The sequence below is a fragment of the Molothrus aeneus genome, chromosome 5, assembly GCF_037042795.1.
Source record: "Molothrus aeneus isolate 106 chromosome 5, BPBGC_Maene_1.0, whole genome shotgun sequence".
Classification (NCBI taxonomy): domain Eukaryota; kingdom Metazoa; phylum Chordata; class Aves; order Passeriformes; family Icteridae; genus Molothrus; species Molothrus aeneus.
Window position 1 is genome coordinate 46,273,830 of NC_089650.1, and position 24,043 is coordinate 46,297,872.

At 38.1% G+C, this 24,043-nt stretch overlaps 1 protein-coding gene across 1 annotated transcript in view; it reads left to right on the forward strand.

Annotated features, from left to right (window-relative positions):
* Positions 1-24,043, forward strand: part of CFTR (CF transmembrane conductance regulator) — an 87,939-nt gene that overhangs the window by 50,040 nt on the left and 13,856 nt on the right. The window contains exons 15-22 of the mRNA XM_066550207.1: positions 26-154; positions 2,996-3,033; positions 3,984-4,237; positions 5,280-5,359; positions 9,471-9,621; positions 10,742-10,969; positions 13,023-13,123; positions 21,727-21,969. Of these exons, the coding sequence (XP_066406304.1) occupies positions 26-154; positions 2,996-3,033; positions 3,984-4,237; positions 5,280-5,359; positions 9,471-9,621; positions 10,742-10,969; positions 13,023-13,123; positions 21,727-21,969 (1,224 nt within the window). The remainder of the gene's footprint in view (positions 1-25; positions 155-2,995; positions 3,034-3,983; positions 4,238-5,279; positions 5,360-9,470; positions 9,622-10,741; positions 10,970-13,022; positions 13,124-21,726; positions 21,970-24,043) is intronic.

The following is a 24,043-nucleotide window of genomic DNA, read 5'->3' on the forward strand; positions in this document are numbered from 1 at the left end:
TATTATTTTACTGGTTTTTTGACAGGAGTGCTTCAGTGATGATGCTGAAAGCATGGGTACTGTTACTACATGGAATACCTATTTCAGATACGTTACTATCCACAAAAACTTGATTTTTGTTCTGATTTTATGTGTGACTGTCTTCTTAGTTGAGGTAAGAAAATCTGTGCTTGGTGTCATGTTGCAACATATGATGTTTGTTCAAACTGTTCTTTGTGAAAATGGATAAAGCATCAAGACATAAGCTCTTGTATGTATCACTTATTGAAAACTGCTGCTAAATTAAATTGTAGGGACTTTTCTACTGCTTAGATGAACACTTCTTCATCAAAGTTAGTGGTTAGTGCACAGCAGCAGAAGACCCATCTTCTCAAATTATCCAGGTTATTTTCTCTATGTGGTACCACAAATAAGAATTATTACCCTATGCAAGTCTTTTGTTCACAGGTGAATAATCTTCCATTTTTCATTAAAAATTACCTTTGAATAGCCTTAGGCAGTTAACAACAATAATTGCCTTTTTTTTTTTTTGATGACCACATAGATAAATTCTGGAAAATTGCTTTGAAAAATGAGTTACTAGCTTTGCTCCTAGTGAAAGAAGAGTGGTGAGTAAGGCAGAGTGCTGAGTGCCTGTGGTGGCAGTGAAAGATGGAAGGGGTGTTCCTGCAGCATGCAGAGAAGACTTTTTCCAAGCATGGTGTAAAACACCAGAACAAATACTGAAGAACATCTGGCTCTTTGAAGACATTTGACTGTTTTTCATATATCAGAAATTTCCTGCTTTTTGTCTTGTCTCTCAATTTAGAAAAACTTTAAGATTATAGAACCTCTTAATGTTCTCTTCTATAGTAGATATCCTAAATCAAGTATTTTTTAAAATGAAGGAAGAAGTTTCATAGGGAGAAATCAATGAGACTGTATTCATATGTCAACTTACAAAATACTGTGCCAATTCCTCGGTATTTTTCAACATTAACTGAATAAAGAGAAGAATCCATTAGGAATCTAGGATTATTTTCTGGCTGATTGTCAGCAAAGGGTTTTTAGCAATTCTGTGGTGAGATTCAAACTTCTAGTATCATAATAGCTGGAGAAAGATGTGACTGATCTGATCTGTATTCTGAATTTACACTAACGATATATTGCAGGTGATTTAAGTTACTTCTCTTGGACCAGGAATAAATCCTGGAGCTCAAATCTAGTTTAACATCTTCACTTTTAAACGAACTCCATCAGCAAGGCTGTACTTAGAGGCATAGCTCTTCTTGTAAGTTTTGTTTTCATGGTTGTGGAAAATGGCTGTGTAAAGAACAGCAAAGCTGAAGGTGAGCTTTAGAGGCAAAGGAAATTTAAATTTTAAGATATATCAGATTTATTCCTGTATATTCAGCATATATTTCTAAATGCTTATTACACATTTTTGCTTTTATTTTAGACTAAATATTTTTAAATGGTTTTAAAAACCTCATCTTGTAACTGAAAAAAAAATAAATCTTATGACAAAGAATGTTTCCATACAATTTAAAGTTTCCAGTGTGACTATAATTGCTAAATGAATGGGCTGGAAAATAGCCAGCTGCAGCCCAGTCTTGAGCAAACCTCTGTGTGTGAGCTGAAATACCATTCCAAGTGTCTGTGTGTCCTGTGCTAACAGTTTGTACCCTTCCAACTTGAGATAATGAAGACAGGCTAGTGATGAACATCCAAATAAATTGAAAGTGGTAGTTCAGATCTGTGTGGGACTACTTTGAAAATTCTAGAAATGATATTTTAGATTTGAATGGATTGCTTTGGAATGGATTGTTGCAGATTCCAAGGTGAGTTCACACAGTCACCATAAATAGGGCATCAACTGTACCTATTTCCTAGGTTTGTGTGGTGTGCGTTGTGTAGCCCACTTAAGCAGCTCAAAACTGTGTCTCATGGATGTAATACCCAGAGACTAGGGCTGCTGAACTGCAAGAAGAGCAGAGAAAGGCTTTGTGAAACTATTCTGTGACAATATTACCTACCATCATCTTCACAGCTGAAAAAACTCCTCTGTTGTGAGGAGTCAAGATGAGAACAGAATTCTGTTGGGAGATGTAAAAATATTATTTGGAAAGAAGCCTGATTCTTACAAATACTTAAATTCAGGACCGTCATGGTCAATCTTGAGTAAGACCTGCAGAAGTTGGTGGCTCCCATAGAGAAGACTTCAGTTATGTGTATCAGTTGGGGTATTATCACAGTGACATAAAAATGTATGGGAAGAAAATGTAAAAACTGTTTCAACCCTTAGAAAAATTATCATAGTCAGGAACAGAGCAAACTAAAATCTAATAGACTAGATTAAGATCTCCAGTATCTTGGTAGACAGACAAGAATATATTACAGACTAAATTCTTGTTGAGCACCGAGCCATCTCACAATAAAAAGAGTTTAATCCTACATTTAAAAAATATTACAATAGATTATGTGGAAAATTATGTAAAACCTAAAGCAGCAAAGCAATATCAGTCAAATGAATATACCAAATGTAGATATCAGCTAGCAAGAACAACAATGCAAAAATAATAATGTTAAAGGTATGACATTCATATTTGAATAGATGCCTTTGAAGATACTGAGAGACTTACTCTTCCAGGGTCATAAACAATATTAATATTTAAAACTTAAAAGGCATACAGTTATTGTAGGAAGACATTAGCAAGCCTTTGTTAATAGTATGGTAAAAAAGAACACAAGAATTTCTAGAATTCCAGAATCTCTGGGGCACTTGAGAGCCTGATTGTAATACAAGTCTAAATGTAGCTTCCCTGGTGGGATGCACTAAATTGTTTCCGTGGAGAGAGAAGCAGATATTACAAGGTTTTTGCTTTAAGTAGGTTTGACTTCTACCCATTTGTTATGCTCCCTCTAAAAACAGGTATAAAGTCAATGAAAAAAGATACAAGAGAAAGATTACATAAAGTGATAAACCAAAATCTGACACTCTTTTCTTTGGTCACAGGTAGCTGCTTCTCTTGGTGGGGTATGGTTTCTTCAAAAGTAAGTAGTGGAGATAATTTTTTGAGAAACTGGGGTAACCCTTATATTATTTTTTTCTGTAAAGAATGAATAAATTCTGCCAGAATTCTATGTGGATAGTCACTACCTTATAATCAACAAAATGGTTCATAGATGGATGATTTAAATACGTTGTGTAGGTGGTATCTGGTACTTCTTTAAGTGCTAACAGTTGAATGGTTTATGCCTTGTTATGGAGTACACAACAGTGTATGTAAGATTTTCCTGGGTCAGCTCACTCTGGGGATGAAGGGACCTGATTATCTTCAGTATACCATGATTCAGAGGTCTGGTAAGACTTGCTTAGGAACATTTCAAGGGAGCAGTTTCTGTAAGACCCCCATTTGTAAAATTTCTACAGCTCATCTATGAAGAATTCCCAGAAGTTATAGGATCAGCAGTTGTAGGTTAAAATGTACTGAGCAGCAGAAAAGCCAGTGGCTTTTCCTGGGTTAATGCTTTTAATCCCTGTTTTTGTCCTGCAGCAATGAGTGTGTGTGAGTATAGAAGCATATGGTGACATAGGTTTCACTGGAGGTGGAGTGATTTATGTTGATTTCAATTTCCATCGTCACTAAGGGCTTTGATTTTTATGGTATACCTAAAGAATTTTACTTCTGTAGTAATTCAGTTTTTTTAAGACTCAAACTAATTTTTCTGTTTAAAACAAGTGGGTGTATTTTCCTGGATTAGGTTAGGTGTGTCAGTGATTAAATAGGCAGCAGATTTGCAAGAGACTACCAGAGCAATTAATAATTTATATTTTTTATGTTCATGACAATATTTTAAAAAATGACTGGAAATATCTATAGCCATTAGCAGAGTTTTAAAGCAAATGGACACTGTAGTACTGTTTGGTTTTGTTTAGCAAATAAAAGAGAAAGAGCACACAATTCCCAGTAATGCATTTATTTGTCATTTCCATCACACAGCACAGCTTTGAAGGCAAATTCAACCCAGTCAGAAAACAGCACCTCTGACAAGCCTCCTGTGATTGTCACTGACACTAGCAGCTACTACATCATTTACATCTATGTGGGTGTGGCAGATACTCTGCTTGCCATGGGAATCTTCAGAGGTTTGCCCCTTGTGCATACACTTATAACAGTGTCTAAAACTCTTCATCAGAAGATGGTGCATGCAGTTCTTCATGCACCTATGTCAACCTTCAACTCCTGGAAAGCAGGTAACTGAACTGGGAGGTGATTGACTCACTTATGCATTTAATTTCAATTTAATGGTTTTCATTCTGATAAAGGACAGTGTTACCTTCCATTTACATTTTCAGTCAAGTGGAATGTTAGAAGTTTGTCACATAAGGTAATTTATGAATCTTTTAATGAAACTTGATTGCACTTAAGTGTGACATATTTCAGTTGTCAATTCTGATTCTCAAATATCACCCTGTAAGAAAGAAATTTGGAGAAAATAAACCATTAACTGTTCTAGGCAATAAAAGTAGAATAACTTCTAAAGAATAGACTTTGTCAAAAACTGCAATAGAAAACATATTGTCAGGTATGTCATGAGTGACAAGGAATCAGATGTGGATGATAAATAGGGTTTTTTTTATGAATAGTCCTACTAAAATGGCATAAAACATCAGTTAGTGTGAATGATGGTATGCATATTCAAATTTGGGAGTTGATATAAAGCTCATTATATAACTGGTGCAACAAGTTCCATCTCCGATTTAACATGAAATTCCTATATCATGTGTTTCTTACTGATAAGTACTAGATCACAGGAGACACTGCTAAATGATGACACAACAATGAGTTTTTCTTTAATTTTCCCTTATATTCTTAACTTTGTTGTTACATAATCTTTAATACAGTAATTCTACTCAAAAATTAAGAAACAGGTTACAAACCCAGGCAAATGCTGATGTGCAAATTACCTGTGTATCATGAGGGCCTGCTGAATAAGGGGTACCTTATGCTTTGTGCCTCTATTTCTGCCCTTTTTAGTTGTTTCTTTTTTTAAATTACATTTTCCTGGGTTTTTTTTTCCCCAAGAGCTGAAACAGAAGTTGAGCAGCTGAATTCTTCCAGGGAGACAGAAACTGTAGCTCCACTAAACTGTCATGGAATTGCTTATACTAAAAAAAAAAATCTTGTATTTAATATTTTGCATTCAGAAGAAGTTGTAACTTTTGTTAAAGTAGTAAATGTGGGATTTTGGGGGGGGTACTAAAATGTTTGACTTTTTTTTTCCTTAATCCATAGGTGGTATGCTTAACAGATTCTCAAAAGATACGGCCGTACTGGATGACATACTTCCACTTACAGTATTTGACTTCATTCAGGTTTGTAGAATAAAAGTTGTAACTTTTGCTGTCTTACAGCAATATGATATTTCAGCTTTACATCTTGCAAAGGAAATCATATGATTTTTTTTTCAATCTATGTATCTACGTAGCTGCTTATCCTACACTGTATTGCTTCATTTGGAGTGCTTGCCTCTGTGTGTACTTACCTCCACTGTTTATGCAAACCACTCTTACTACTTGGGCTCAGAAATATTTTTGCCCTGCAGACCCCTACAGGACAAGTATCCCTGCTGCTGCCCAGATTCAACTGTAAGTCATAAAGGGCATTCCTTAGTTTTTTCTGTTATCTTGGGTAAAGTTAACTGGTTTTTTAATGCTATTCTTTTATTGTATTCAGTCACTTTCATAACTTCCCCTCCTTAAGCTCTTCTGCTCCCAGTTTGCTAGCATCACTCTTAGTTTATTTCTCTTCTGTTGAATATATTCTTGACTTTTCTGTTCCTTTGTCTTCTATGGAAATGTCAGCTTTTCCTTCGAGAGAACTTGTTCCCAAAATATTTTAAAAACAGAAGAAAATCTTTCCTGGTGCTCCTGTTCCTCTCAAAATTATTAAGGTGATATACAGGTCCAACCTAATCAACCCAAACACTCTGCTGTACAGATTGCCTGTCTCCATCTGTGAATTTGCCTGCTTTATAGTCCCTACCAACATGATTATCTGATAAAGACAGAATTTCTTTCTCTATATCTTTGTAAGGAATTGATAACTTTGACTCATGACTTCAGAGGGTCCCGTGGAGCTTGACATGAAGAGGTTCAAGTATATTAAAGCTTTACTTCATGTCCTGCTGATGTCATGAGGACTTGCTGAATGAGCAAACATGGACATTGGGACTCTCTGAATCAACAGTGCAATCTTCAGTGTGAACAGCAGTCACTACTGTCTTTTTTGATATGACCGTTTTGTTTCAGATATTTTGGATCTGCCATGGGGGTGTTATTCCAGAAGCATGTAAATTAGTCTGTCTCTACATTTCAAACTTTCTACAAGAAGCTGCCTAGTTTTTCATGTTTTCAAGAATAAGGAAAATCCCAATATTTGGCTTTTCTATTCTGATGCCTTGCAGAGGTTTAGCTATACCCTATTGTCCCACAGAGTCACCTCTCTCTCCTCAGTCTCAGCTGCAGAGGCTTCTAGACATGCATGATAAGCTGCCCTGTCTTTCCAGGTTCTTCTGCTGAATATCATTGAACCTACTCATTGTCTTGAATAATTTTAACAGTTATTCCTTCACAACCAATTTCTTCTGGTCCTCCATAGATTCAGACTTCCATGAACCCTGCTAAGGAACAAAGATTCCTCTGAAAGATACAGAGAAGTTATAGATAGGACTTTTCCCTTCTGATGATTGTTGAAGAGCCACAGAGTGTGGACCTAGAACCTGGAACCCCTCCAACCCCTCTGTTCAAAACAGGTTCAGCTAGAGAAGGTTGCTCAAGGCCAAGCTGAGTTTTGTATAACTCTGACTAACACATTCCAGTATTTGACGTTCCCCATGCTAAAAGTGCTTTTTCTTATGTTTAAATGGAATTTTGTGCATTTTAGCTTGTGCCCATTGCCTCTTATCTTCCCACTGTGTGCCTTTTAAAAGAATTTGGTTCAAGCACATATGGTCCACAAGAAATACCTACTATTATTTATATAAATAGAATATATTTTAAATTATATAAATAATAAAAAACTGTATATATGGAATCAATTATAACCTATATAAGTATAATGAATACCAGTATATAGTCATACAAAGTGATGAGATCCCCCTAACCCTTGTCTTAAGGTTAAACCCAGTTCTATCAGCCAGTCCTCATTTCTTGAAGATCCTTCCTGTGAGATGCTGATAGCACATATGTTTGTCCCTAAGGTTTAATATGTCTCACCCAAAAGTTCATAGTGAACTCACTGAACATTCATGCCTGTGATCAGGACTGGTTTCCCCTAAATGATAAACTCCTGTTGGTTAATCAAACTGGCTGTTGTAGTCATTCCCATCCTGAACATTTGCTGAGTTGCTTTGTCTACTACCATCTGCATTTTCCAAACTGGGAAACAATGGGACATGTCTCCCTGTCTGGCCTCTGTCCCAGGGCTGAAAGCTCAGCATCTGAGGCACTGAACTGTGCTGCATGAGCCCTCTGCTGCCATTCCTCAACTGTATGCCAATACAGTTGTCTTGTGGTTTAGATTTTTGCTTCTGCTGTCTGACTTTAGGCTTACTTTGGAGTTTATGAGATAACACAGATTTTCATATTCAACTTTTTAGTGAAATGACTGTGGGATCAGCAGTTAGAACAGTATGACATCATGGTGACCTTTACAAAATTCGAGTAAATGACAGAAATGGGAATTTTAACAGTCACTAAGTGACTGTATCCTCAAGTAATGTGAGAACTGTATAACTTGGCTCAATATCACTTGAATAGCTCATTTGCTTCTTAACAATTAGAGAGAGATACAAGTGTTACTAATTTCTGCAGTCTCAAGTAATGAGTAAACACAAATCCATTCTTGTATTGCTGCAGACCAGTGCTAAACAGCCTGCACAAGTGTAACCCACATATATCATTATTCCTTTAAGAGAAATGAGGAAAATAGTGAAAGAGCTCACAGGATCATAAAATTGTTTGGGCTGGAAGGGACATTAAAGATCATCTAGTTCCAAACCCTCTTCAAAGGCAAAGACACTTTCCATGAGATCAGGTTTCTCAGAGCCCCTTTCAACCTGGCCTTGAACACTTCCAGGAGTGGGGCATCCACACCTTCTCTGGGCAACCCATTCCAATGCCTCACCACCCTCATAGTAAAGAATTTCTTCCTAATACCTAATCTAAACCTGCTCTATTTCAGTTCAAAGCTATTCCTCCTTTAGCTAGTTCAACTGTAATGTAATTTTTTTCATATAATGTGATGCTGCTATTGCATTGCTCAGATTTCTGATGAAAAAAAATGTTATAGGAAACTTAGAACATGCTTACCTGCTCATGAATGACCTCTAACTTGGAATACTGGGAATTTAAATCCTGCCTTGAATTTATGTGGATGTAGTAGCAAAAGCACCCACTGCAGGTTCCTTTCTAATGTGAAATAAGTTTTGTTTTCATCTGTTTCTTTGTTGACTGGTCATTTGCAGTGATGTTTCAATGCAATGTTCATAATTTTGCCCCAAATTGTCCATTTGCAGTTGGTTTATGCTGGTAAGTTTGCAGCTTGAAGTAGTTGTTTAGTGTTAGAAGTAACACCCTGATACAAAGCAGAACTTTGCTATTCTATGTACACTGGTATACTTGATTAGATTTAGACACTAGAAAAAAGCAGTCTATCTGCTTAAGACTCTTCTAGAGTAAAGATTAAGACCAGATTTAGCTAAATCTGGCTGGAGCTAGTGAGAATGAGATCTTAAAAAGGTAGTAGTCTCTAGTAGGTTAAAATAGATTAACTCTGAAACAATTTTGTTCCTTTTATCATCTGACACCTTTAAACACCTTTTTATTTCTCCTGAAACTGCTGATTTGTCATACCACAGATTTTTGTACAATTTATTTCCTGTCTTCTGATCAGGACAAGCAGTCGTGTTAGTTTCATGCATGAGTTACAGTCCCTTGACCAAAGAAGTGCAACTTCCCTCTTTTTCTGTTCCTCAGCAAGACTGCTTTGCCCAGAACCTGCAGGAGGCTGTCACTCAGCTCCTGACAGTCTTGCACACCTAGTCCAGACAAGGACAGCACCGGTAGGTTTGGTCAGGGGCTGCAGATATTGCAAGTGTCATTCTTATATTTTAAGTGGAGAGTGAGTGCCATTCCTTTGTGTGGCTTCATATTTTAGAAGCCTGCAATACAGACTGTACTATAGAAAACACTTTTTCCATATATTAGAAAAACTAGCAGCTTATTGCAACAGGTTATGGATATGGTCCAAGTTATTCATTATCTTTTCATGGAGGTATGTTCTCAGCTGCAAATCTTCTTAGGTTAGCACTTCATGTTTGTTGAAACAATACGTAGTTGCCATAGGAAGGAGATTCATCACCAATCTCTAGTCTATAAAATGACAAGTTTACTTTATCAATAGTATTTTTCTTTCATTCTACAGTTAATACTGATTGTGATTGGCGCTATAACAGTAGTCTCAATATTAGAACCCTACATCTTCCTGGCATCAGTGCCTGTGATAGCAGCCTTTATTCTGTTAAGGGCATACTTCCTCCACACTTCTCAGCAGCTGAAACAACTGGAATCTGAAGGTAGGAGCAGCAAAGTTGGTAGACTTTTAAATCCACAACAAATCAATTGAGAAGTGATTCACTCTTTCTCCTCTTTTTTGCGTCTTCTCTTGCAAGATGACATTGTCTTTGGGAGCAGAACACATATCACTTAAAGCCAGGGCTGTTACTGATCCAGCCAATACTGAGTGCTCTGCTGCCAAAGAGCAATAAAAAAAGCCTTTTAAAAGATGGGCTTTATCACCACTGCAGCTGAAAACAAATAAAGTCCTCACACAGAGTTTTCTTGAGAGTAAATGTAACTTGCAAAATGGTGGTCAGACTTGGTATGTACCCTTTGAGTTTGTTTCTTTGTGAGAAAAAAATTCAATGGATGTATCTTAATCAGAAAGAGCTCTGATTTCTCAATAAGTTATTTGATTAAATTGCCTTCCTCTCTCCCCATTAAGAGACTAAAATGTTCCAAATAAAATTGAAAGCCTCATTTGGAAGTGTGAATTTGCACACCATGCACTGTTGCCTGGCTTTGCAGCAAATGGGCAGATCCTTGGCAAATCAGTCCTGAATTTTCAACAGTGGTGATCCTCTTCCCTTTTACTTAAATATAATTCTGGAGTTCCTCAGACCTAAATTTAAATTTCTTTGATGTTCACAGGGATCCAGCACTGGCTCAACACTTTTTATGTAATGCAAGATTTGCTTAAAATTACCATGTCGGTGCAGTTGAATCTGGAGCATTAAAGTACTCTGTCTATGCTAAGAAAGCTTCATATATTGGAGTTCTCAAAATTGCAGGAATTAATTTTGGCTGGGGAGGAGCAGCCTTTCTCTTGTGGCATCCTACAGAAGGCCAGGAGCATTTCCAAGTAGATATGAGACAAATAGTTATGTGTTAAATATGAAGAGTTATTGTGATCCCTTCCTGTCAATACACTGAATGCAATTTCAACCCATTCTTGCAAGGACTGTTGCTGTATATCCTTTGTTAGGATTATTTCAGTCATGTAGTCTCACAACATATGTGAATTGCACACTGGCAGTGGTTACGCTGATGTGATGTAGAGCATGGCGGGGTGTTTGCATTATGTCAAAGGCATTTCCTCATGCATGCTTATGTTGTTCTGATTTAAACACTTTGCAGCTCGGAGTCCAATTTTCACCCATCTTGTTACAAGCTTAAAAGGGCTGTGGACACTGCGAGCTTTTGGGCGGCAGCCGTATTTTGAGACCTTATTTCACAAAGCTCTGAACCTACACACGGCAAACTGGTTCCTCTACCTGTCAACACTGCGCTGGTTCCAGATGAGGATAGAAATTATTTTTGTTGTCTTTTTTGTTGCTGTGGCATTTATCTCTATCATAACTACAGGTATGGTAACTTTACCCAAAAACTGAAATGGAACTCTGCTGCTTCTTTTTAATGGCTCAGCTTTAGAAAATTCTGAGAGAAATAAGCTGTTGTGGAATTTAGCATACACTGGAGTCATTGATTTAAGTATGTCATAGTAGTAAACACAATTTAATTAAAATAGAAATAACGCCATTATTGCCTGCAGTCTGATATTGTAGAGGACTCATTAAAGGGATTAATCTGAAAATAATAACTGAAGGGACAAAACTTTTATTTTGTTGATAGCAATTGCTGTAAAATAATCTCATGAGTTTGAACCCACATTACTGTTCCAACAATGGATGTTGATCACACCTGTATAGCTCAAAGATTTTTAGTAAATAGAAGTTAATGTTCCTCTCACTTGCAAATGGCTAAGACATGAAAATGTTAATAATCTTTTAAAGCCCATAACATTAGGAGAAATCGTCATCCAGTTCTTTAATTCCCAACCAACTGGCCCATTTTCCTATGTGAAGTTTGCAAATTCTATTCAAAATCCCCAGAAAAATTACTCACGACTCAAAGTAAACACAGTATATGAATGAGAATCACACTATACCTTACTTGTATTTGAAGTGGTGCCCATGACTTGCCAGGTGTAGCCAGCCTCAGACAAGAAAAAATTAGGAGTATGATGTCCCATAAATGTTAATAATTCATTCATGTGGAAAAACTCAGCTAGAGATAACTTCAAATACAGTTTTTTATTCATTTTGCTTTTGTTATGTTTGGACATGGTTCTACCTCTCCAAGTTTTACACTGAACTTTGTGTGCAGGATCTGTATGCAGTTTCAGTACTATGGTCACTGATGAACAAGAGTTTGATGATTTTATGGAGGAGGTTTTTAAATCTAACAATATTCAAATTTCTTTCAGCCATACTTCAGTGTTGAAAAGGAGTTATATAAGAGCTTGCAATTTATCAAATATTGTACAATTTATGAAATGCTATTCTATATTTCTTGTAGAAGGAGCTCTAACTCTCCTTACAAATGGAGACACGACACACATACTTCCGTATGAAAATAGGCACTTACAGTTCTTTTCTTACTAAGGAGACTTCTAGTTCCCTTACCATTCATGGGAAACAATGCTCCCTGTTGACCTTCTCATTTCTCACTCTGTGTTCTTAGTAGTTTGGGGTTTTTAGGAAAATAATTTCTTGCGTTAGTTGTCCTGTATGTTTTACTTAAGGAGTAAAACACTTTTAAAAAATATTAAAATGTGTCATCTTGGGACCATTATAACCTTTACTGTTATAAATAATAGACCCTTGGAGCAACACTAGATTCCTTATCTTAATTTATCAGCTTTCATGAGGAATATTTTGCTTTTATTGCTTACTTTTATATTTACTTATGTAATGAGACATCTATAAGAAAACAGGAGGTTTATTGAAGAAAATTATATAAGGAATGGAGAAATCATAGTAAGGCATTTGGCTTAAATTCTCTATTCCATTCACACATAGTGAGGTGAAAAATCAACAGTGTGGTAGATTAAATGCTTATATTGTATTGTATGAAGTCATAAAGGAAAATCCCTGGAAAATCCCATGCTTGAAACAGCTAACAGTTAAAGCTATAAAATTTACATCTGCATCTTTGTGAAACACTAAGGAGAACATCCTCTATTTGTCAAAGAAGGGAAAATGTAAGCCGTTTTGAATTTTAGAGTTGCTAGCTGTGTCCTATGTTTTGGTTAGATAAGAGTAATTTCACAGATTCATGTGTGTTGAAAACAGGAAAGTCAAATCAAGATTGCAGAGACCTGATTCTGTTTACAATTTAAGTACCAAGATTCTTCTGCCAAGCAAGATTGGGGTTTCTAGTGAATTCAGCACCAAAGCCAGGTGTTAAACTGCGATTTAGCTCTTAGTCCTTCTTATGATTAACAAATCCATGTTTTCTCCAAGAAGTAAAAGAGGCAAGAGTATGAACATGCATCTTAAGATATACATGCTAATTTTCTGTTTTCTAATGGCTTTTTATTTGCACAGAAAAATTGAATGCGTTTTTCTCTCCACAGGTGAAGGACCAGGTACAGCTGGAATTATTCTTACTTTAGCTATGAACATCATGGGAACCTTGCAGTGGGCAGTAAACTCAAGCATAGATGTTGATAGTTTGGTAAGCAAAAAATGCACAGTGCTGTGCTTTCTTTTGAGGAATTGCCTTATTTTGTTGGTTATGGTTGTGCAGTGAATTATCTTCAGAGTTGAATATTATGCAGAAATGTCAGAAAAGTTTCTCTCATGCCTTTGATAGCGAACTACTGGCTTTGGGATGACACAAACAAAGTTTTTACATGATCAGAAGTTTTTCTGGCCTGGAATAGGCAACAGCAAATACTTGCACTTGAGGATTCAGATTGCAGATGTAGCAGTGATAGGAAAACCTCAAAAAGGCTTGGGGCTGTTTTGTTATATTTCCTGTATTTATATATATAAAATACATCTTCCTTGGTCTACTTAACAGTTTTGCATAGCAGATCACAAAGGATGTTTTTGAGATTCTTTCACCTGTTATCAATAGTGGTTTTAAAATCTGTCCTTGACTTCCCTGGCAGTCTTTTTCTGGTTTTATGTAAAATGCCCTCTGACATAAGACTTTGCAGTCATGCATAATTTTCATAGGTAGGACTGGCTTTAAAAGAGACCATGTCACAAGGTTAGCTTCTCATCACCTATTTGTTGAGATATGTGAAGCAGACAGGAAGCTCATAGAAGAATATGTTTGTTCTTACACTTTTCATCATACATTAATTGAAATGTATGAAAATTTTAGCTTTTGTTTTAAAATGTAATAGTTCCTGATCTCTTTCCACTTCATTCATGCTAGGATTTATTTTAGACAGAATTTGTGTAACAAAATACTGTTGTCTTACAAACAAAAAAAAATTCTGAGAAAAAAGAATCCTGTCTTACCCACTCTGAACCCTAAATCAGCTTCTCAAGCCCAACCATTTCAGTATTGGAAAATAAAATTTTACAGCAGATTTCAGAGTCCCTTAAATCCTGATTAATTGAAATTAATTGCCATATTAAAAATATATAATTGGGGCAGATGGTGACAGTGAAGTAATATTTGCAAGTCTAATGTTAATTTTTTTAAAAAATAATTACTCAACTAGATTCACCCTGATAGAAATCATTAAGAGCCTCAGAACAAGGAATTAACCACTTACAGCATCTAAGCTCTTGTTTGCACATCTGACTGCTGATAGTCGAGAAAGCTGGTGGCCATTCAGCAGTGATTCCCACCCACCAAACATTTCATGCTAGCTCCTTCTTTGCTTTGTTATGAACAGCCTGTCTTGAAGGGCAAGCGCTTTGTGAGAGGGCTTCATTGCTGTAATTGCAGGACTAGCTGAATAGCAGTTACATGATTAAAAATGAAATAAAATGCAATGTTGGTAAATCACAGAATTTTTAGGGTTGGGAGGGACCTCTGGAGATCCTCTGGTCCAACTCTCCTGACAAGGCAGGGTCACCTAGAGCAGGTGACACAGGAACTCTCCACAGGTGGGTTTTGAATGTCTCCAGAGAGAGAGAGAGAGAATCTACAACCTCTCTGGGCAGCCTGCTCTGTTGCAGTCAGAATTGCTGCTAGCATAGTCCAGGGTAAAGAAGCAAAAAGGACCTTTGCACAACATCCACAGATGTTTTATTTAGCCATGTAGTGAGATGTTCAAGTCCCAGCACCCACACCCAGAGAATCTAACTTTGTCTCTCTACAGGGACCGGGGGCTGATCCTGGTCTCAGGGCAGTACAAAGATGAGGGCCAATCAGGGAATAGGGAAGGTGTGGCTCAAGAACATAGAAATAGACATAGGAACAGGGGAAAGAGCCGATGGGGTCTAACAGCTTTTTGAGGGAAGCTTCTTGTGTCTCCCTAGACCAGGGAATGCCCCCTCCCCCCCAGGGTCTCCATGCTGTTCCAGTGCCCTTTCATCCTCAAAGTGAGAAAGTTCTTCCTTATGTTGAGGTGAAACTTTTTGTGTTGTAGCTTATAGCTGTTCCTCGTCATTCTGTCACTGGGCATCACTGAGAAGAGCCTGACAGGATCCAGCTGACAGCCGCCTTTGAGATATTTATGCATTAATGTGATCCCCTCTCAGTGGTCTCTAGACTAAACAGGCCCAGCTGCTGCAGTGTCTCCTCATAAAAGAGATGCTCCAGACCCCAAATGATCTTTGTGGCCCTCACTGGGCCCTCTCTAGTAGCTCTTTATCTCTCCTGTGCTCAGGAGCCCAGAACCCAACCCAGCGCTCCAGATGTCGCCTCACTAGCGCCGAGCAGAGGGGCAGGACCACCTGCTGCCCACACTCCTCCCGATGCACCCCAGGGTACCACTGGCCCTCCTGGCCTCAAGGGCACACTGCCAGCTCACAAACTGTCATCCACCAAGACTCCCAGGTCCTTCTCTGCTAAGCTGCTCTCCAGTAGGTCAGCCCCCCCCAAGACAACCACAACAGCAACAACCATGTTAATTCACTTGGCTCTCATTTGTAGACTCCATCCCCTGTAAGGCAGAATGATCACTTCAAGTGATCACTTCAAGTATAAAAATCTGTATACAAATAATGTGTGCGTATTACATGGCTTAATACAAACTGAAGGTGTTTCACAGGAGCAACAGGAAGTCCTACTGTAGGATGCAGAGGGTGCTGGTCACAATAGTGTTTCAATAAAGAAGAACTTCCCCAGAGGGTGCTGGACACAATAGTGATTCAATAAAGAAGAACTTCTCCTTATTAAAAGTCCAGTTGTGTTAAAATGTCACCTATTAGCAGCAATAAGAAAGTAACTCCCTTTCCCTTGGAAAAGGAGTCCCTTGGAAAGGGAGTCCCAGGTTGCACTAGACAGTTCTGAGTACTTTGCTCTGATTGAGACAAAGGACTGTGCTGGAGCACAGGTTTTGTTATGTGTTACATTGTCTTATTGATAGCCTTCTAAGGTCCATCAGGTTGTAGAGTGGATCCTCTGGACATCATTTGCCAGTGGATAACTGCTCACCCTCATGATATGAATTTTTAGGTATCCCAGAGGGGAAACTAATAGATATTGCTGGCAGGAGAGTTTTCTTGACATTCAAAAGCTGTTGCTGTGCACAAGCAGATATAAATAGCTTAATGGTGTCAAGATAATAAAACTGCTTCACAGGGTGATACAGATGTATTATTTCTTACTCTGTAGTCTCTGCATTTAGCACTTCCCTCATCAAAGTATTTTACAATTATTTGGCTAAAGATGTTCTGCAGAGGGTTACCTTAGTAGCCTATTTAGTTAGTTACTCTGTTTTTCTCTCTAGAGGTAGTTTGAAGCTCCCCTCAGGACCAGATTGACTAGAACTGACACATCTCCAGATGTCTCCAGTTACAGATATGCACACACCACTCTAGTTGACATCACTCTTGCCCTTCCTTGAGCAGCTATGATGTCTGTGTTTACAAGCCTGCAGACAAGCATGCCTGAGTGAATAGCACATTTGTAGGTAGCAGTCTTTGGCTGTCATATAAGCTGGAGTTTTCTCCAAGTGGTTGAAAGCCAAAGGAGTAGCTGGCCAAACAGATGGATAGGTGGCAAATTTGACTTTATTCCACACAATCTCCATCTTGAGCTTTCCATGACACTGGCACACAGATTGAAGAAATCTGAGTTCCTTGGTTGGTTTTTATTTCTACATACACAGATACTGTCTTTGAAGCAATTTTTGCTGTACATGTTTGGCTTCAAATTAAAAATCCCTATTGTCTCCTAATACCCCATAATGGTTTAATGGTTTTGGCATTTCATTCTCTACAGCCCTGATACCTTGTCTGCTCTGCCTTTATTTAAAAACAAACAACCCTGCATACCCCCCTTCCTCCCTCCAAACATACATGGTCACTCTGACAGCTATCCATTGCTTCATTTAACGCTACAAATTAGGCTAGATTTATTGTTTCACTTTGATCATTTCTGCTAATATCCCTTTAGTTGGTTTACAGTCTTTTTCTTCCTATCCTTCTAGGCAGTCTTGTAGTGTTTTGAATTTTTTTCCTTCATAAGGAAATAGAAAATATTTTTTCTTCGGTAAGTGGTGCTTTCATAGCACCACTAGCTTTAGATAGTTCCAGTGGGCTATTTTAATGCTTTCTAACCTCTTCTTTGACTGATGTATATCCTGCAGCAGCACTGCTTCAACTGTGGAGGAAAGTTCCTTTTATTAGGGAAAGAGAAAATGTCGTGCTTTTACTGTTGCCAAGATTACTTATATTAGGAGATACAAAAAGAATCTCCCAAGGAGACATTAAAACCCAACTTTCTAAACGTCACTGCGCCTCACCCTCTACATCAAGGATGCTGAAGAATTAAAGTAATACAGGGTAAAGAAAAGGACCAAATTTAAAAGTACAGCTGTAAAAAAGAATGGTGCCCTTACAGATTATTTTTATTGACTTTTTTTTTAAATCTATGACATGATCTTAATATGGTTTATACTACTGTAGGCAGAAAATCTGAGAACACTTAAACATAAGTTTAAGTAGAGTAAAATCTGCGTCAGAATGGTAGTCCTCAAAGTGAGGTGCTGGTCTTCTGGAAAGCAACATCATGAAGAAAAAATCTTTAGAACATTCTCTTTTCTGCCTGCCTGCACAGCAGTGTGAAAAAGAGAAAAAAAATCAGTAAAAGTTTTAAATGAGCTAGGTATTTCACTTTTGCAGTTCAGAAGAGAAGCACACATCCTATAAGTGCACACAATATGTAATAGCAAATGATGTGGAACCTCAGTAAAACCATATGTTCTGCCTACAGAACCAGTTTTGGCAGTGACTTAATGCACAAGATTTTTTTCCAACATGAACCATTTGGACCAATCTCTCACAGATCCCCCAGGTGCACAGTGCACCTTCCAAGCAGTGTTGGTGAGGAGGTGATGTCTGGCAACTCAGCCATTGAATACCATGTGTGTCTGGTCTGAAAAGGGTGACTACTCTCTTTTTAGTAGAAGAAAACACAGAGCCTGATTAAATTAATTCTATTAGCTTACTTGTAAAAGAACTACTTCTTCCATCTTCTGGAAATATGAATTATATAATTATGAATTCTTCTTCAAAGTTAAGAAGAGTGTAAGTGATGTTAATGAGGAAATAAAAGAATGTGCAGTGTTATTAAAATCTCAGTAAAATACAATTAGGCAAGGCTAAAATAGTGTACTATGCTATAGACTTAGAGATAAAATAGTAAATATACCCCTTTATTCAAAAGTACTAGTTAAAGAACATGAAGACAGCTGGCACAGTACTGATGGGAATAATAGATAAGAAACTTGCTGTCTCCTATCCTATACCTGTCATTATGAATGACAGAACATTTCTACCTGTGAAAGGAAGAATGGATATTTTTATCAAATGTTCCTGACATGCTACATTCTGCCCAGATTTAAATCACAGTTCAAGCTATAGAACAAGGATTTCAGAATTGATTTAAAATTATTAAACTGTCTAAAATAAATAACTGATAAATTTGTCAGGGGAGCTAGGACACTGGGATGAAATTTTCTTTTGTAGAGAAAGGCTTTTCACCCACCTGGCTTCCCAGCAGACATTAAACAGTGTATAGTGGAATGGCCCCTTGGGCAGTTATGTGGAATCTCTGCCTGTACAAATATTCACCGCTCTTGATGAAGCCAGGAAAGACCTGCATTTCTAAAAGGACTGTATTTCTATAAAGCTAAAATTTCTGAAGACAAAGGTACCATCAAACACCAATTAAAATAACTGCATGGTCATTGCAGGATTTACTATTGTCAGTCAGACAGGGAGAAAATCGTCAGCCTGATTCAAGCCTGATTGAAAATTGTCAGCCTGATTCTTCCTGTTTGTATCACCAAAAAGAGCTGGCATATATATATATATGAACATGATGATGATCATGCTTTTCCATCTTGCATGGTGGTTGAGATGGAAATAAGAATTGATAGGCTTGTGTGTTAGCATGCTTTTTAGAACTTCTGTCACAATTGTTTTTCAAGATGCTGAGCTATAAACTATGATCCCAGTATTCCCTTGCATTAGCTTCCACATAGAAAATCTGCCTAACAGCACTTCCATTGGGATTGAAGAGCAAAAAGAAATTGTATTGCATACGTCAAGGAGAAGCACTTTTCAGAAAGAATATAAAAGCAGTAAAACAAAGATGTACAAAGGGTTTTCCATGATACCACTAAACAGAAATCTATTAGAGAACAAATGTTGTTTACAGGAACAAGCTTTTGTAAAACAAGGAATCTAATTAATTCATTAGTAGGACTGGGGCACTTAGGTACCTGAATGTAAAGGGAAGTCACATCTTCTTCAAGTAAGGAGCTGAAACTTTTTTCCTGAACAGGAGAAAAATAGGACATTTTGAAGACTCTAAGGCTGCCAGCATGAACAACATTCTCTGACAGTATGTTAGGAAGTACAGCCTTTACAGAATGGACTTTAATGTTAACCCAAAGAAGCTGTGTGTTGGAGATCAAGAAGCAGATAGAGAAGAGAAACTTGACAAAATCAGAGTTAGGCTTGCAAATGGCTCAAAAGCTGGATAAATACTTGATCTTAATTTTCACTAAAAAGGCAGTGTTTAATCTGTGGACCTGAAAGTGGAACAGAAGGTAGAAATGGGATTTATAATATCTGAGGTAGAAATTACATGCAAACCAGCTAGAATCCTGGTCTCCCTAAATTGTACAGTTTGTGGAGGGACACACACCTGTGACCACCTGTGAGTCAGTCCATCCAAAATCAGAATCTTCAGCTAGGGGTGATTTGGTTCTGCAGCTGGACATTTCCCTGAAACATGTGCAACCAGACTGGAACAATGCCATCCATACCAGGCAGAGCAGACCTCACATCCAAGTATTGAGGAAGAACTGGCTGGGAAGCTAGAAATCTTATAATGGCCACCTCAAATAAATAAACAAGCAGGCAGTGGTGTTTTGTTAGTGTGATAACAACAGTCTTTAGAAACTATTTTTAAGAATTAATTAAAAATGCGATGCTTATAGATTAGAATTACTTAGGTTTGCTGACATTAGGGTTGCATCACACTGACCTCATAACTGTGACTGATGATTTATTTTCCAGACACAAGTAATGTAATAGATCTCATTTGCCTTCAGGAAAGCATTGATTATAGCTCTGTTTCGGGAATTATATAAATGAAGGTTATCAGGATTATTACAAGAACTGTAAACTAGTTAATGAGTTGGTCAGAAAGGAAATGTCATTAGGCTGTAAGTATTAACCTGTAGGGAGGCTACTCAACAAAGATTAGATTGCTAACTGAGCTCATTTTAATCTTTTTTAAATGCTCTCAACAAAGTAAAAGAGTGTTGAAGAAATCCACCAATGACACAAAGCTGAAAGGCAGTGTGGGTACAAAGGATCCTGGGACTTTAAATATATTAGGTGACCTCAAATGGCAGATATTAAATAGGTTTCAGTAACAAAAGTGCAAAGGCTTGGACTTAGGGACTGCAAAGAATAACCTCAGTTGTAAGTGAGGATCTTGGTTAGAAATGGCTAAAATGGAGGAAAACTTGGCTGACCACCCCTCACTCAAAGGCTGATGGTAAGATGTGACTGAAGAAAATAGTGTATGATCCTAGCATGTGCTAATGCAAATATTCTTAGTATAGATAGGGAAGCAACAATGCCTTTGTATAATGTCCTGGTAAAATATCATCCAAAATGCTGTGTGCATTCTGGTCAGACAGGAAAGCTTGATTTGAACTGGGGAATTTGGAGAACATATATTAAGAGGATTAAACCTGGATTTTCTTTAGTCCTGGAGAACAAAGGGTGATAGGATCTAAGGTGTCCCTCCATAAATGAATGGGGAAAGCAGCTAGCAAAAGGAGCTCTTTAGATTTTAAAATTTAAAAAGTTATAACAGCAAACTTGTCCATAAAGTAAAAAATATGTTTTCTGACCACCTGAGCAGTGAAGTTATAGTGAAGGAGATTAATTATTCATTGACCCTTGACCCATTTAATAAAAAGATCAAGAGGATCCCTTCTAGTCCCATGTTCCTCTGAAAATGCTCCAAGACTGCTACTAGCAACTTCAGTCTAAAGTTCATGAACTACAAGACTTTATTATTTCACCTAATATATATAATTACTGATAAAAAATTCATTATCATGGAACTTCCTAGAATTTTTTTAGACTATAATTACTCATAAGTATTCAAATGTTACTGTTTAATGATTGTTCCTTTTTTACTTAATGCTGCAGCTTTGCACTTTTCAAATCCCATGCAGTCTACTGATCTTTGGAGATTAGTCATTATTCAAAGAACCTCAGGTTTTGGGCAACGCCAAACCTTCCTATTGGAAAGAGTTTAAGTGACCCATGTTGTTTTCATGATTATACTTTGTTTTCCTAGATAAAAGTCATCACATTTCAAAATACAATTTTTAAGGTAGAAAGAGCTACTATGTCCATTTACAAAGGAAGCAAGAGGAATCACATGTTGGACCAAAGTCAGTTGTACAAGTGCAATGGATTCTAGAGCTTTAGATGAGAAGCAGCCTATCTTTGAAGATTATATCATGGTACAATGAAGTTTTGGGTTACTCATGATAGTAGCTTACACAAAAGATTCACTGTCCTGGCTAGGAATTAGGAGCAATTTAATTTCATTTGTTTTGATAGTTTAGTATGAATTACAATTAGAATACTGTTTGTTTTGATTTGCAGATGCGGTCTGTCGGACGAATATTTAAATTCATTGACATGCCAACAGAAGAGACAAAAAGCATTAAACCACAGAAGAATAATCAGTTTTCAGATGCCCTTGTAATTGAAAACAGGCATGTGAAGGAAGAGAAGAACTGGCCATCTGGGGGCCAAATGACTGTGAAAGACCTTACAGCCAAATACGGTGAAGGTGGACCTGCTGTACTAGAAAACATTTCCTTTTCAATAAGTTCAGGGCAGAGGGTAAGACACTGTTTTATTGTGGTTTTTTCTGACTTCTATTAAGCTTAAGTATAAAATTGTCATAAACCTATTTGATGACCAGAGGATTTTGAGTCCTCTCAGATTTCCTAAATGAAATTGTTCCAAAACAAAATATCTTCTAAGCTAACCAAAGAACAGAAATGACTTAGGATAAAATACATGTGCAACAGTTTTCCAAGCTGTATTCCGGTGCCTGAAATTCTGCTGCTGTGGAGAGGGAAGCTTGCTGGTGAATGCAGGTGCTGGGGACAGGCTGACCCGATGGGGCAGGGCACAGAAGAATACAGGGTGCCGTGCCAAGGGTAACGCACCGCTGGCTCCAGCGGCCGGAGCGTGGAGGTGCCGTCTCACCCATTCCATGAGGGCTCTGTGCCACCCTGAATTATTGTACTGCACACCATAAACAGCTCTATTCTTACAGGATTGACAAAACTCTCTAATCCTCACGTGTGTTTGGGGCTGTGTTTAAGAAAGGGCTTTAGCTTCAGGACAGCACTTAGGTAGAAGTTTAACACTTTGCTTCAAATTCATGCTAAAGGCTCATCCTTGGTGGGATGGGAAGAAAGGCTTGTGATATCCTGAGCTGAAGGCATGCAGAGGAAGAGGAGATTTTAACTGTCCCATGTAAAAACAGGTTCAGTGACAGCTCCCTGGCCTTGACATTAGGCACATATTCACTCCTAATTTGGATAGCACCAGTCTTTGCCAGGTTTGGTAGCTTTGTCTTGGTTTACATGAACTGAATGTTTCATCTACTAAGTTTGAGGGCACCAAAATTTTGAACCCAGAGTTCTAACTTCCTGTAGCACCATCCTGAAGGCATTTTGCCTTTGAGATACCTGTGACACCTGGAAGATTTTCTGGTAGATTTTCTTCCTGGAAGATCCCTTGAAGCAATAGAGTAAGGAAAATGAAAGACACTTTTGTACTGTACAGAGAGGGGGGGAGAGCAGTAAAAACAAAAATCCTTTTCTCAAGGGCTGTGATTCAAGTTTTGTGATCAACCCTGGAGTCAGATGCTCCTTAAACTGGAAAGAATTTGTCTCTACTGCATAGGTAGTACACCAAGAAGGAAACAGGAGTTCTCCTCTGCCGAGGGATGGAATGGAATGGAATAATCATCTAGTCCCACTGCCTTACCACTTAATAGCTGTCCAGAAGTTAAAGCGTATTATCAAGCCCTTTAAGACTTACAGGCTTGGAGCATCAATCACCTCTCTAGGAAGTCTGTTCCAGTGTTTCACCACCGTCTCTAGTAAAGAAATGCTTCCTAATGTCCATTCTTATCCTCTCTGGTGCAGCTTTAAACCCTTTCCACATGTTCTCTCACTGGATCCCAGGGATAAGAGATCAGTTGCCCCTCAGCCTCCTCTCCAAACTAGACAAGCCCATATTCCTGTTCACTCATCACAGGACATTCCTTTCAGCCCTTTCACCAGCTTTGTTACCCTCCTCTGAGTGCATTCACTCACCTCCACATCCTCCTTAAACTGCAGAGCCCAGAACTGCACACAGCACTCCCATTGAGGCTGCTCCAAAGCTGAATAGAGTGGGATAATCACCCCTTCTGCCCAGCTGGTGCTGATGCTGTGTTTGATCAGCCCAGGATGGGCTGCCTGGGCACACAGAGCTGACTCACGTTGATCCTGCTGGCAGCAGCTCCTCAGATCCCTCTCTGCAGGGCTGCTCTGCAGCACTCCTCTCCCAGTTTATACTTGTGCCTGGCATTGCCCCATCCCAGGTGCAGAATCTGACATTTGGATTGTTCAATTGCAGTTAAATACTGCTCAGTGTTTCAAACTATCAGATTTCTCTGCGAGGCCTCGAGTCCTCAAGAGATTCAACAGCATTTCCCAGTTTGGTGTCATCAGCAGCTTTGCTCATGGTGCATTTGACTCCTGCATCCAGATCATTGCTGAATACATGGAAGAGAACTGTCCCTAGGATTGAGCCCTGAGGAGTACTGCTGATGGCAGTCACCAGCCAGAGGTAGCTCCATTCACTACAAGCCTTCAGCCATTCTTCAATATGGTCACACTACAAAAGCAGCCCA